The 11994-nt window shown below is 44.9% G+C and overlaps 1 protein-coding gene across 1 annotated transcript; it reads left to right on the forward strand.

Annotated features, from left to right (window-relative positions):
* The first annotated feature begins 1094 nt into the window (after positions 1-1094).
* On the forward strand, positions 1095-1823 carry LOC134415328 (PE-PGRS family protein PE_PGRS33-like). Its single transcript, XM_063150602.1, has one exon. The coding sequence runs from the start codon at positions 1095-1097 to the stop codon at positions 1821-1823; it is 729 nt and encodes a 242-aa protein (XP_063006672.1).
* The last annotated feature ends 10171 nt before the right edge of the window (positions 1824-11994 follow it).

The following is an 11994-nucleotide window of genomic DNA, read 5'->3' on the forward strand; positions in this document are numbered from 1 at the left end:
GAGTTAAATTTTTTTCTGCTTTACAAAGAAAGATGACACGTCCTGCCCTTTCATTTTTCATCGCCGAAAGATCCCCTCTTCCCCTCCCCCGCCTTCCCCTCGGCCGAGGGGAGCAGGGATGCTCTGAGGGTGAGGGCTCCCCCCGCCCGTGCTCCAGGGCAGCCGCAGGACCAGGCGGACCGAGACAGCCGGAAAGACACGGTCATTCCTCTCGGCCGGGGATGCCAAGTGACAGACGTCGAGCCGGGGAGAGTCAACTCCTGTGTTTAAAATCCCGCGAAGACGCTGGTGAAATTAAAGCAGTCGTCTGGACTTGTGCAATAGGCACACGCTTATATTATTTTTTTTTTTAATCGATTGAATCCATAAGCTTCCTGAGCAAACAACAGACTGGCTAGTAAGAAAACTCGAGCATGAGTTATATGCAGCCTGGGCCAGAACGGGACTAGGGCGGAGGGAAATTACTGGGTTTTTTTTTTCGGGGATCAGTTGCTGTTCTGCTGACAGAGACAGAGAGAGAGAGAGCGAGAGAGAGCGCTCTAAGGCTCTGACTCTCCGTGTTCACAGCGGACCTTGATTTAATGTCATACAATTAAGGCACGCGGTGAATGCCAAGAGCGGATCCTCAAAGCAGCATGAAAGATCTCGCTTGTGCATACCATAACAATAATGTTAATAACAAAAATAATTGCAATGAGCTTAAAAACAGAGAAAAGGAAAAAAGAAAGAAAGAAAGAAAGAAAAGGAGAGACAAAGCAATAAAGATCTCGACGACCTGTACTCACCTACGGAAACCGAGACTAACTAGGACTGGCGGACTGATTGGCTCAGCCCGGCGGAAAGGAGATGCCGCTGCCACGGGACGGGCCCGCGGGGGCAGCTGTCAGCAGCAGGTAACGGGGCCGTGGGGGGCTACTGGAGCGGTGCGGGAGCCGCGGTGGTTTCTCAAGGCAGTGGTGACTCGACCTCTCGCTTTCTTGGGCTGAACCATGTAAAGTCGATTAATGGGAAATAAATACATTTTCTAATATCATAATCGCGAGGATCGTTCTTTGCGCATCGCTCAGCCGGTGGCTAGGAGCGCCCGCTCGGTAATGGCTCCTCCTCTTGCGGGGCTCCTCTGGAGGCGAGGAACGCGCGCCCGGGGCACGGCGCGGTGCGCGGGGGGCAGCGGAGCAGCGTCTGTGCCCGGGGGGCAGCGGCAGAGCCACGAGCGGAGCCGGTGCCGGGGCGGGGGTGCCCGGGGTGCCGCGGGGGCACTGCAGCAGAGCCGTGCGCGGAGAGACAGCTTGGATGGATGCGCCAACAGGAGCGTGCGGAGATTGCGAGGGGCAGGCGGGGAGGGGGCGCAGCGTGGGGCTCGGTGTGGGGAGAGCGGCGCGGAGCCGTGCCGGCGGGCGGCGGAGCGGCGTGCGGGCTTTGTGCGCTGGCCCGGGCGGCGGGGCGAGGCGCAAGGCAGCGGCTGGGGGCGCGGAGCGCAAGGGGGCGGCGGCGGCGTGGGGAGTGCGGGGCAGCTTACGCGCGGGGGAGGGCGGCGGTGGCAGCGCGACGTGCGCCGGGCAGGGCCGTGCGCGGCCGGCACACCGAGAATCGGCTCCGGGGGAGGCGGCGGCCGCGGCCGGGCCAAGCCGGCGGGTGCGGGGGCGGGGAGGGGAGAGGCCGGGGTCCCCGCGCCGCCGGCGGCGGAAGTCTTTGTTCCGCGGGGCCTCGCCGGCGGCGGAACAAAGGAGCGGCAGCGCTGCCGCCGGCGCTGTCCCTGGTGCTGGCGCAGGCACCGCGCTCCCGCCGCGGGCCGCCACAGCGCTCGTCCCCGGTCGGGCTGACGCGCCGCGGTGGCACCGCGGTGGGATGGTCCCCGGCTGAAGAAAACCCAGCATCCCGATGGGAGTGAGCGGCGAGCAAGGCAGAGGTGCGGGAACGGCAGGAGAGCGGCTCGGGCCGAGCCTCGTCCGGTGCGCAGAGCACAGCCGCTGCCCCGGCGCCGTCCCGGGCGGGTTCCCCCGCGCATCCTTCCCGCCGAGTCCCTCCCACCCCCCCTCTGAAACAGCCGGGTTAGAAGCAAGTCCTGCGGAGGCTCTGTCCCGCTCCTATCCCAACTCCGTCCGCAGCCATCTGCCGCGGCCTAATTCTGCTCCTCATCCGTCAAACAGCGGCCACAGCCAGCCAGGGCAGGGGATGCTCTCAAAGGCTAAATAAGGCAAAGCAACTAAGTAACAGCAGTAACCACAAGAACTGTAATGATAACATCCCTCTCTGCCTGAAGGTCATAGAGCTTTGTCCTCTTTCTGATTGGTCTCAGCAGACAGCCTGACAGCGGCGGGTTTTTTTTTTTTTTTTTTACCGAAAACCGGATTGCAGATTGGACTGATCACCCTTCTCTGTAAAGGGATAAAATTCCTGTCCTTTCAGCAGCTGTCACCTCTTCATTCCCGTGTAGTCACCCTTGCACTGTCTAGTGGACAGATGAAGCACATGGGCTACTCCATTCTTTCCCCTCAGCTCACTGAGCTGGGGTTGAGTCTTTTGCCTGCTCCTGCCATGCCACACAGCTGCTCTCATTTCTTCTTTTGAGATGCCTGTTCACATATACACATCTACCTACACACGTATAAGCACATTTCATGTTTTCTATGTAGCGTCAGTTTGTCACAATTTCTGTTTATCACTGCTTCTTGCTTATATGTCCTTTGTAAGACCTGGTATTCCACAGGATCTCAGGGGAGCCAAGCAGAGAACAGAGGAAAATCCATCTTTGCCTGCTTGTGTGCAAGCCAGGACGATGCGCGGCAGAGATTGACCGTCACACAGGTAGAGAGAAGGGAAATACTTTCAATGCCTTGTGTCCCAAGCAACCTGAACCACTCAGTTAAACTGTTTGCAAGATTACAAACATGACCTGACCACCACTGCACTGAGGCATTATTTGCACACGTTATACTTTTTTCTTTTGGATATCAGTGCTAAAGATTTGTTATTAACATTCTATAGTTCTGTAGCCAAAGAAACATAAACATGTAAGTGAACTTTCCACCACCAATCCCTCAATGTGGCTTTTAAGATACTTCTTAATGCCTGAAAAAAAAATGGAACTTTCTTTGTAACGGGTGGAGCTTTCTTTTGGAAAGCTTCCAGAGACAGGGAACCTATCTTGCCTTCTAAACTACAATAGCAGTGATGATGAAGATGATGGAGCACGTAAAAAATGGATGCAATGAAAGTCTGAAGACCCAGGTGATGAACTGTGCCATCTAGAGACGCGCGTTCCTGTTCCAATGTCATATTGCTGTTGTAGGCACATTGAGGTTCTGGTGGTTGCATCTGAAAGTAACCAACATTTAATATTCACCACTTTCCTTCCTGCTCTGAAAAAAGAAATGAAAACCCTGCTCTCAGCAATTTTTCTTGGGGGTAGCCTCATTTCCGAGACTACCTCGGCCAGTCACGGCTCTCCACAGAGAGGAGTGGTGAACGCTGCCTGCCAGCCTCCCCTTGAGAAAGAAGACAGCTATATCCCCCTTCCCCCACGCCTTTTTAAAAAAAAAAAAAAACTCAGCTATTTTTCCTTTTTCTCTCCTCAAGCGACCCCCAGCTGGAATCCCGGGGGAAAAGCTTGTCCCCAGGGCTGCTGGGGCTGCCCAGGCGGGGCCGGGCGGGCAGGGGGACGATCCGCCACCTTCTTCTCCTCCTCCTCATCTTCCTCCTCTTCCTCTTCCTCCTCAGCCTCCTCCTCCTCCGCCGCCGCCCCCGCCCGGCCCCGGCACTGCCGCGCCCCCTGGCGGCCGCGCAATGCGCCGCGCCCAGCGCCGCGCAAATCCCGCACAATCCCAGTGCAGCGCAAATCCCACGCAATCCCAGTGCAGCGCAAATCCCACGCAATCCCAGCGCCGCGCAAATCCCGCACAATCCCTGCGCAGCGCAAATCCCGCACAATCCCTGCGCAGCTCAAATCCCACGCAATCCCTGCGCCGCGCAAATCCCGCACAATCCCTGCGCAGCGCAAATCCCGCACAATCCCTGCGCAGCGCAAATCCCGCACAATCCCTGCGCAGCTCAAATCCCACGCAATCCCAGCGCCGCGCAAATCCCGCACAATCCCAGTGCAGCGCAAATCCCGCACAATCCCAGTGCAGCGCAAATCCCACGCAATCCCAGCGTGGCACAAATCCCGCACAATCCCTGCGCAGCGCAAATCCCACGCAATCCCTGCACAGCTCAAATCCCGCACAATCCCGGCACGGCACAGCGCTGCCTCCGAGGCGGAACCCAGGAAACCGCGAGTATCCAGCATCTCGAAGCAACGTCCCGAATAAAAAATAACTTCAAAACGTCAAGCGCACGTCATCCTAAGTGTTCTGCGATGTAGATCGTGAGAAGCGATGTTTTCATAGCTTCCTGGTGGGAATCGAGGCTATCTGTCTCATTTCAATTCAGAGCTATACAGTATCATCTGTGGCATGAAAATATAAAGGGAAATGAGCTACTACTTGCTTACTGCAGCTGTTGAGGCAGTCTGGGACATCAGTCTTACTCAGGGACAAATTAGGGCAAGAGGCACAGTCAAGGTGTTGTCCAGTTTAAGGCACAATGTTTCTCAAAAAGCCAAAAGCCTTTAATTTAGCTTTTGAATTAGGAAGATTAAATACCAACATTTCATTTTGTTTCACTTCTCCTCCTGTACTCAAGGTGGTGTCTAAGAAAGGTGTAGAGCACAGGTAAGTCAAGCAATAAGCAAAGCAAGCCCTCCAGCAGAATAAACACTGTCCTACTGCCTCCATCGTGCAGAGCTGTGCCAGCAGCAGGACCTTCCCCAGTCCCAGAGAGAAGCAGAGGACCAGTGACCCATCTGGTGCTTCAAGGCCTGGTGCACGGCGGTGACTGCCACGGCGTGAAAGAGTCAATGAGCCAGCCAGCAAAGGTATGACATAAGACTCGTTTTCACACTCTGCACAAAATTCCTGGCATTTCTTTTTGTATTACTTAGCTCCTCTGATACTGATCAATTACCACAATAACTCAGGAGTGAGATAATAGAGACAGCAATTTGCAGTCTAACGTGAATTAATTTTCACTTAATCTGGAAGTGCTTTAATAGCACGGTGGGCAGTAATAGCACCGTGCTACTCAATACTAAATATTTGTGTGCATCTGAAGCAGTCGTAAGAAAATCTTACTAGAAAAATCCAACAATCAGAAAACAGGGATGAAATACCAAATCTTAAATACACTGCTAGTACAAAATATTTGAAATTGTAAATTAAGCACAATTTAATTAGCACCAGGGAACTATTAAATTAGCAGATGTGCTGTTCATGCTAAGGTTGGTTTATCATTTGCTGTATTGGAGTAATTCTGTTCATTAAGCGATTAAGTACAGGCTGCATGTTAAATAATATTAACTAAAATACACACTTAATATTTGTACAAAAGTACTTCAAATACAATCTAAGCTCTTTAACTCCATCACTAACAGGTTTTGCCTAAGTTTTTTGTACAAGGAGGTGAAAAATACAACACTCAGTACAGAGGAATTTACTAGTGTGTATTTGAACTGATCTTAATTAATGAAGCTTATAAAGAAGTTAGTAAGCAAGGCAATAACACTCTTTGCTTAACAATTTTAACAAAGAATTACAGAAATATCTGAAGTATCTTACTTGGAACAAGGAAATGACTAACACATGTAGGTCTTCCTGACTTCAGAGGATTATAGCTTAACACTATATCATTTTGCACAATCTGTATAAAATAACTCTGCAGTATTTTTGAACCTAAAACTTGTGCCATACCTCATTCCTGTCTCACAAACTAGACCTATTAGAGCTATTGATAGTATTTTTGGACCATTTAGTGATTTATGATTTTATTTACAGTTCTACATCCTGGGTGTGAGACATTCAACAGAGAAAACATTTTTTAATGAATGTGCAGGTCCCTGTAAAAGCTCTTACCTTCACACTGTTGTTTTTCAAACCTAATTAAGAATTTTTTGCTATTTGTTCATTTTTAGAAAATTTACATGCAGCCTACTAATATTTGTGGATAAAATGAAAAGAGCAGCTTTTCATTACATGCACAAATCTAGACAGCAAATGTAAAGGCACAACCTTTACATTTTTTACTATGGACATTCATTTCCAGGTAATCTACAGACTGGGTAAAGTCCATTAAAAATCAAGGACACAGCTTCTTTCAAGCTAGAAAAATTGGGATATATCTGACTTCTATTAAATTAAACAAAAGTAAAAAAAGAAAATATGGAGCTGTCACTAATTAAAACAATAATTAGTGACATGTTGACCCATTTTAAAGTTTTATAGTTCCTCATCTCTCCTCTGTAGAGGATTCTAAAAGCCAATCAGAAGAAATAATTTCCTTTAAAATAATGTCAAAACCTCAAAAGAAAACAGAAAATTCAGTGGGTTTTTCTTCTAGCAATTCTTTTGTTTAAATTCAAACACTTAAAATGTCTGATTCTCCACCTTAGTCAAACTGCTGACACCAGCTATCAGTCACAAGTATTTAAGAAATACACAGAAATCTGTCAGGCAAGATGAAAGAAACGTTAATTTTATCATGGTCAATATAAAATCAAGCCAACATACGTGCCCATTCAGAGAGACCTGCTGCACTTATAAGTTTGCAAGCTTAATTATATTAAGGTTAAGTTTTAGTAAGATGCAATCCTAGACCGGGAGCCTGGTTTAAACACGTGCAGTGAAGCATTGTAGAATGCAGGATGCAGCACACCTTTGGAAAGCAATCCCATCCTTCCCTGCATGAGATGTGGGTTTGAGATGTGCTGCAGCACACACCGCACTCCCAGCCGTGCTTCAGCCCCACAGCTCCATACTGGGGTAAGAGAAGAGCCCCCACGTGCTCAGCACCCCACCAGGACAGGACAGACACCGGGACTGCTGAGACCCCTCGAACTGAAGGTTCCAACTACTCACACATGACCAAGGTCAGTGCTCACACCGTACTCTTAAGGCAGTCAATTAAATGCATCCTGGGCCTTCCTAAAACCATATACGCACAAAATAGAGCATTAATCCTGGTTTTAAAGAAGAAACACATTATAATTGAAGAGATGTCCCAGAAACAGTTTTTCTCGACTGCAAAAAATGCAGGACTTCTGTAACATGATGTGACAAAAAAAAAAAAAAATATAATGTCTTTAAAGACTGGGAATGATAGAAGAAGGATTTAATGTTGCTTGAGAATGTGGGAGATCACACTCTAGAATTAATGAAACTGTTCCGTGTTGTAAATTAGGACTACCAGTGGCTGGTGGCAGTAGGAGGAGTAGGACTTTGAATATTGTTTTGTTACATATTATTTGTATGCCAGATGTGTGGTATTCCCCTGGAGGGGAAAAAAAAGTCATTGGGATGCTATTAGAGCAAATTACTTTCTGTTATAACTCTAGGTGTAGGCAAGCCTACACTGGGATTATGTGCAGTGTGATCAGTTATGGCCAGGCAGAGGGCTGCCAAGACAGCAAGGAGGGTGAGTAATCTCCAGTCATGAGCTGATCACAAGAACCTGATTTGTCAGCTCAGCAAAATGTAGTCAGAGGGGAGGTATGACAGCTGTGACAAACACCAGAGAAGAAACAACACTAGGAGAGGCAAAGAAGTAATGTATGACAAGGATGTTAGCATTAACGATATCTTGAAAAAGACCTCAACACTAACATAGGCATAAAGGAATGTAAATTAATAAATAGCCTTCTCATCAGCTGGTGGAGGACAGGAAAAAATATTTTAAGACTGAGTAACTGAATTAAATTACTAGGAAGAGTATCTTCATTGTTTCCTCTAATATGTCAAAATCTCAAAAAAAAAAAAAAAAGAAAAAGACAAATATAAAAAAAAGAAAAAAGAAAAATATAAGAGAATTTATCCTGGATCAAGAAAAAAATTATTAATGTATATTTCAGAGCCTAAAATCTAGTACAGTTGTACAAAAAAATGTTTTGAAAGAGAATGAAAAAAGAGAGAAATAATGACAGCAATAGAAAAAGACAAAGAGACAGAGAAAAAAAAAGAAATCAAAGAGAAATGGGAAGAAAGCGAGAAAGGGAAAGAAAGAAAAGAATTTTCAAATGAAAGAAAATGTTCACAATAAGGTTTTTAAATTAATTTATTCAAGAGGTTTTTTTTTTATTTGTGTAATTTAACAAAATGTACAATTTCACTGCTGGTTTCAATGAATCAGCTTTTCTTTCTTATAAACAGTGTTTAAAAATCCTAAATGCAGTGCTATACAAATAACTCTGTTTTTCCTTAAAGCATTCCTTCTGTTATTATGTGAAACTTCCATAATAAGATAGGCTTCAATACATCAATAATATCATAAGCTTACAGGAACAGAAAATCCAGGTATGTTATGACATTGTTAACATTGCTGGAAATAAATTCTCTAAATCAAGGGATTCAAAACCTTTTTATTAATTTTTTCTAATTTTAAGCAAAGAGATAAGGAAAATGCAAAGATAACTTGTTTATAGATTTGTGGTTTGACAGAAGAATATTTAATGAGGTTTTTGCTATACCAACTGCAAGCAATCAAAGAAGGGCAGGTCTTGGATATTTATGATTAAAGAGGCATCAGAGCTCAGATACAGTGTTTTTGTCAGCATGGTGGTTTATATAGATTACACACAGGTATATATAGATTAAAAAATATGGATCAATAAATTCACCCCAGATATCAACTACATTAACATTAATGCATTTTCAAACCATTAGCAGTCCATAAAGTCATGTTACACCATGGTATACATTTCAGCAATAGATACATTTCATACAATTTTTTTATTATAATTTTCTCTCACTTTTGGAGACAAAGCACACATGAGAGAAAAGCCACATAAAGATGTAAAAGTGTGAGGAAATCCTAAATACAGAGGTTAGAACAGAAAACATGTGACTGTTTTTGCCGTCTCAAACTACAAACACTGCTGCTGTTTCAGATACAACGCAGGAGACTGCAAGATGAAGGCTCACATGGATGTGGATGAGTGAAGATGAAAGACTACCCAAGCTCATCTGTATGAAAACTGTGAAACTGCTTGGAAAATGTGGGGAATATAGAAGCTGAGCATTTATTAGGAAGCTTGCATTGGTGCTGAGTAGGAATGAAGACTGAGATTCCCTACAAAGTTAAATGAAGAGTAATAATTCTGCAATTTCAGAAGCTTATATGGCAATATGGAGAAGCACAGAAAGCAGACAAATAATTCAAAGAACAATAGAACTGTGAAAATTACTCTTTTTTTACCTTAAAATGCATTTTCTTCAGTCGTGTATGCTCATTGTTTTGTGTTCCGCTTAAGACATTTGTGCAAGCAAGCTTCTTTCCAGCAGCCATTAGTCTTTTGTGGGCAAACACAAAAATCACTAGATTTTCACGTCTCCAGGCACACATTGTTTTGTTCAATTTTTTCGAGCACTCACCCTCTCAGAAAGTAAGAGCAATCCTGCCCAGCAAGCAAGAACCACCGACAGGTCCCAAGTGATTACGGGATGTCTTTGGAGAGTCTTTTTCTGATGAAAACTTGTCAGCAGAATCTGTGTTGGATTCCTGACTGCAGCGTGTTTCTTCCTTGTGCCGCATGTCTTAGGATGAAGGGCAGAGAAGACAGTGATTTGGGATAAACCTTGAGCCCTGGGACTGAAACTCCAGCCCAAAGCCTGCCCTGAAGGAGAAGATATGGAAGTCTGCTAAGGAACAGGAGGGCAAATCCTTCATTCTGCTTATGTATGTCCAGATCTGGAATGTAGAAACACCATCAAAGGGAAGCAGTAGCTAAGTCCAGGCAGGAAAAGGCAGTATCAACACCTGTGAAGCAATTTCAAATACCAGAGCTAAATCAGAGCAGCCCTATCAGTGAAAGATAAAGATGGTCGATCTTTTTAAAATGCCCTTGAAAAATACCTACCAAATATCTACCAAAGCACAAAGCTGGTTTTGACTCTGCTAGAATTTCAAGGCAATACTAAATTATTGTGTTACATATAGACTCCTTAACTAATACAACACAAATCAATATAATCCACACTAGTGTATCATATATTCCTCATCCAAAACTCTACATTTCCCTGTCATGTTTCAACCCTTACATCCTATAGCAAGTGATTCCTATGTGTTCCTTAATTTTAAAAACCTAGCAACCTGGTCATACTAGCACCACTGCTCTTGTGGCTGAGAAGGGCAAGGTGGGGTTTTTACCATCAGCACTGTTCAGTGTTGGGAATAAAGCTGGGAGGGATGAACCCCACCCCCAGGTGAGATGGATTGGAGCTAGAATGCCCAAGCTGCACACAGATTTGCCATGCCCTCCTGTCCCTGCTGAGAGCTGACGTGATTAGAAAGTGATTATTTTGGGAGAGAAGGATTAGCTGACACCACACTAACAGATCATGTTTTCTGACGGTTCTGTAGGAAAAAGCTAAGGAGAGATGGAGAGGTTCTGGGGATCCAATTTAGCAGAACTGAATTTCCTACTTTTTCAGTTTGCCTAACAGTGAGAGAATACACAGGGATATATGGAGGAATGTTAACTGGGTCAAAAATAGTCTGAACTCTCCCAAATAAGCAGCTTCAGGAAAAAAAAACCCTGGAAAATTCCCAGAAAGAACTTAAGAATCTGATCAAGATGAATAAAAAAAGTGACTTGACACTCTTTAGTTAAAAGTCTTCTACATTTTGGCTCCTGGTTATGAATTATTTAGAAGGTGTTTGGAAAACATCATTGCTTATGGAAAAAAAATCTGCATCTCTAAAGGGATCACAGATTTGTAGCAAGGATCCTAATTTATTATTTCAATATACCATCTCAAGGGTGCCCAGCTACTGAAACAAGAAAAAGTAATTTTAAGAAGTTTATTTATCCAGTTTTCTTTTATTTTTTTTATCCAAATACAGTGCAATAGGCTTGACTACCCCTCCTCCAGACAGCTCCCAGAAGGGCTTGTGAAGACAACATGGCACAGCAGGGTCTGCAGAACCACCAGCCAGCCTCAGACACAGCAATTCCCAGACAACTGGCATCTAAATTCAACAATCTTTACAGTCTTCCATCTAATGGCTGGTTCTCACCATGCAGAACTCCAAAGACAGCCACTTAGCTGGTAAGCCCACACTTCAGCACTGGTACTCAGTCTGGGCTTCAGTGACTCCCAGTCTGAAGTTCTTGAGGTCTGCCCACCCTGGCAGGAGCTGATAAGCACATGTCTGTACACCCATCACACAGCCCTTGGGCAGGTTGTGTCCCCAGTGTCAGGTTTGGGAAGCCCCAGCACTGCTTCTCAGCTGTAGAAAAGCTGTGACCACCGCAGAATTGATCATTAGGGAAGTTCTCTAATTTGAAGCAAAAAAGTGTTTTTGCAGGTCAAGCCCTGGCAGGACAGGGGAGAAATGTTACAAACATTACATTTTCAGGACTAATTAATGTGATTCTCTCTGCTGCACTCTATTATTTATGTGATACAATTGTGTTTTTAGCAAAGTAGAGGCAGTAGGAACCACTTCATTGGCACAGTCTAATATATGGGCAATAGTCCAAAGTGACATATTTGCTAAATTTTATATGTGCAGATATCTTAAGAGCTCCATAAGAATCAGAGCTGCTAACAAACTTCTAAGAACAGCCTTGGGTATTAAATAGGCATTATGAGAAAATCTGGAAATTCATGTGAAGAACTCTGCCAGTTCACTTTAGCATTGCCATAAACTTCTTAGTCTAAGACTTTTTCCTTTTTTCATTATTAGTCTGTCTGAAAATGGTTCAGAAAAGGGAAACTTTAAAAACCTGCTCAAGCATGCTATTATATAGCCAAATTTTTCTATCAGGGCCCAACTCTTCAAGATATAGCAGCAAGTTGGCAGGGTATATGCTTATTTGTTCCCAGGTGTTACATTTGGACATCATGTGCATGTAGTATAGATAGGAGGATGGATAGATAGATAGATAGATAGATAGATAGATAG

Source organism: Melospiza melodia, chromosome 1 (genome assembly GCF_035770615.1).
Source record: "Melospiza melodia melodia isolate bMelMel2 chromosome 1, bMelMel2.pri, whole genome shotgun sequence".
Classification (NCBI taxonomy): domain Eukaryota; kingdom Metazoa; phylum Chordata; class Aves; order Passeriformes; family Passerellidae; genus Melospiza; species Melospiza melodia.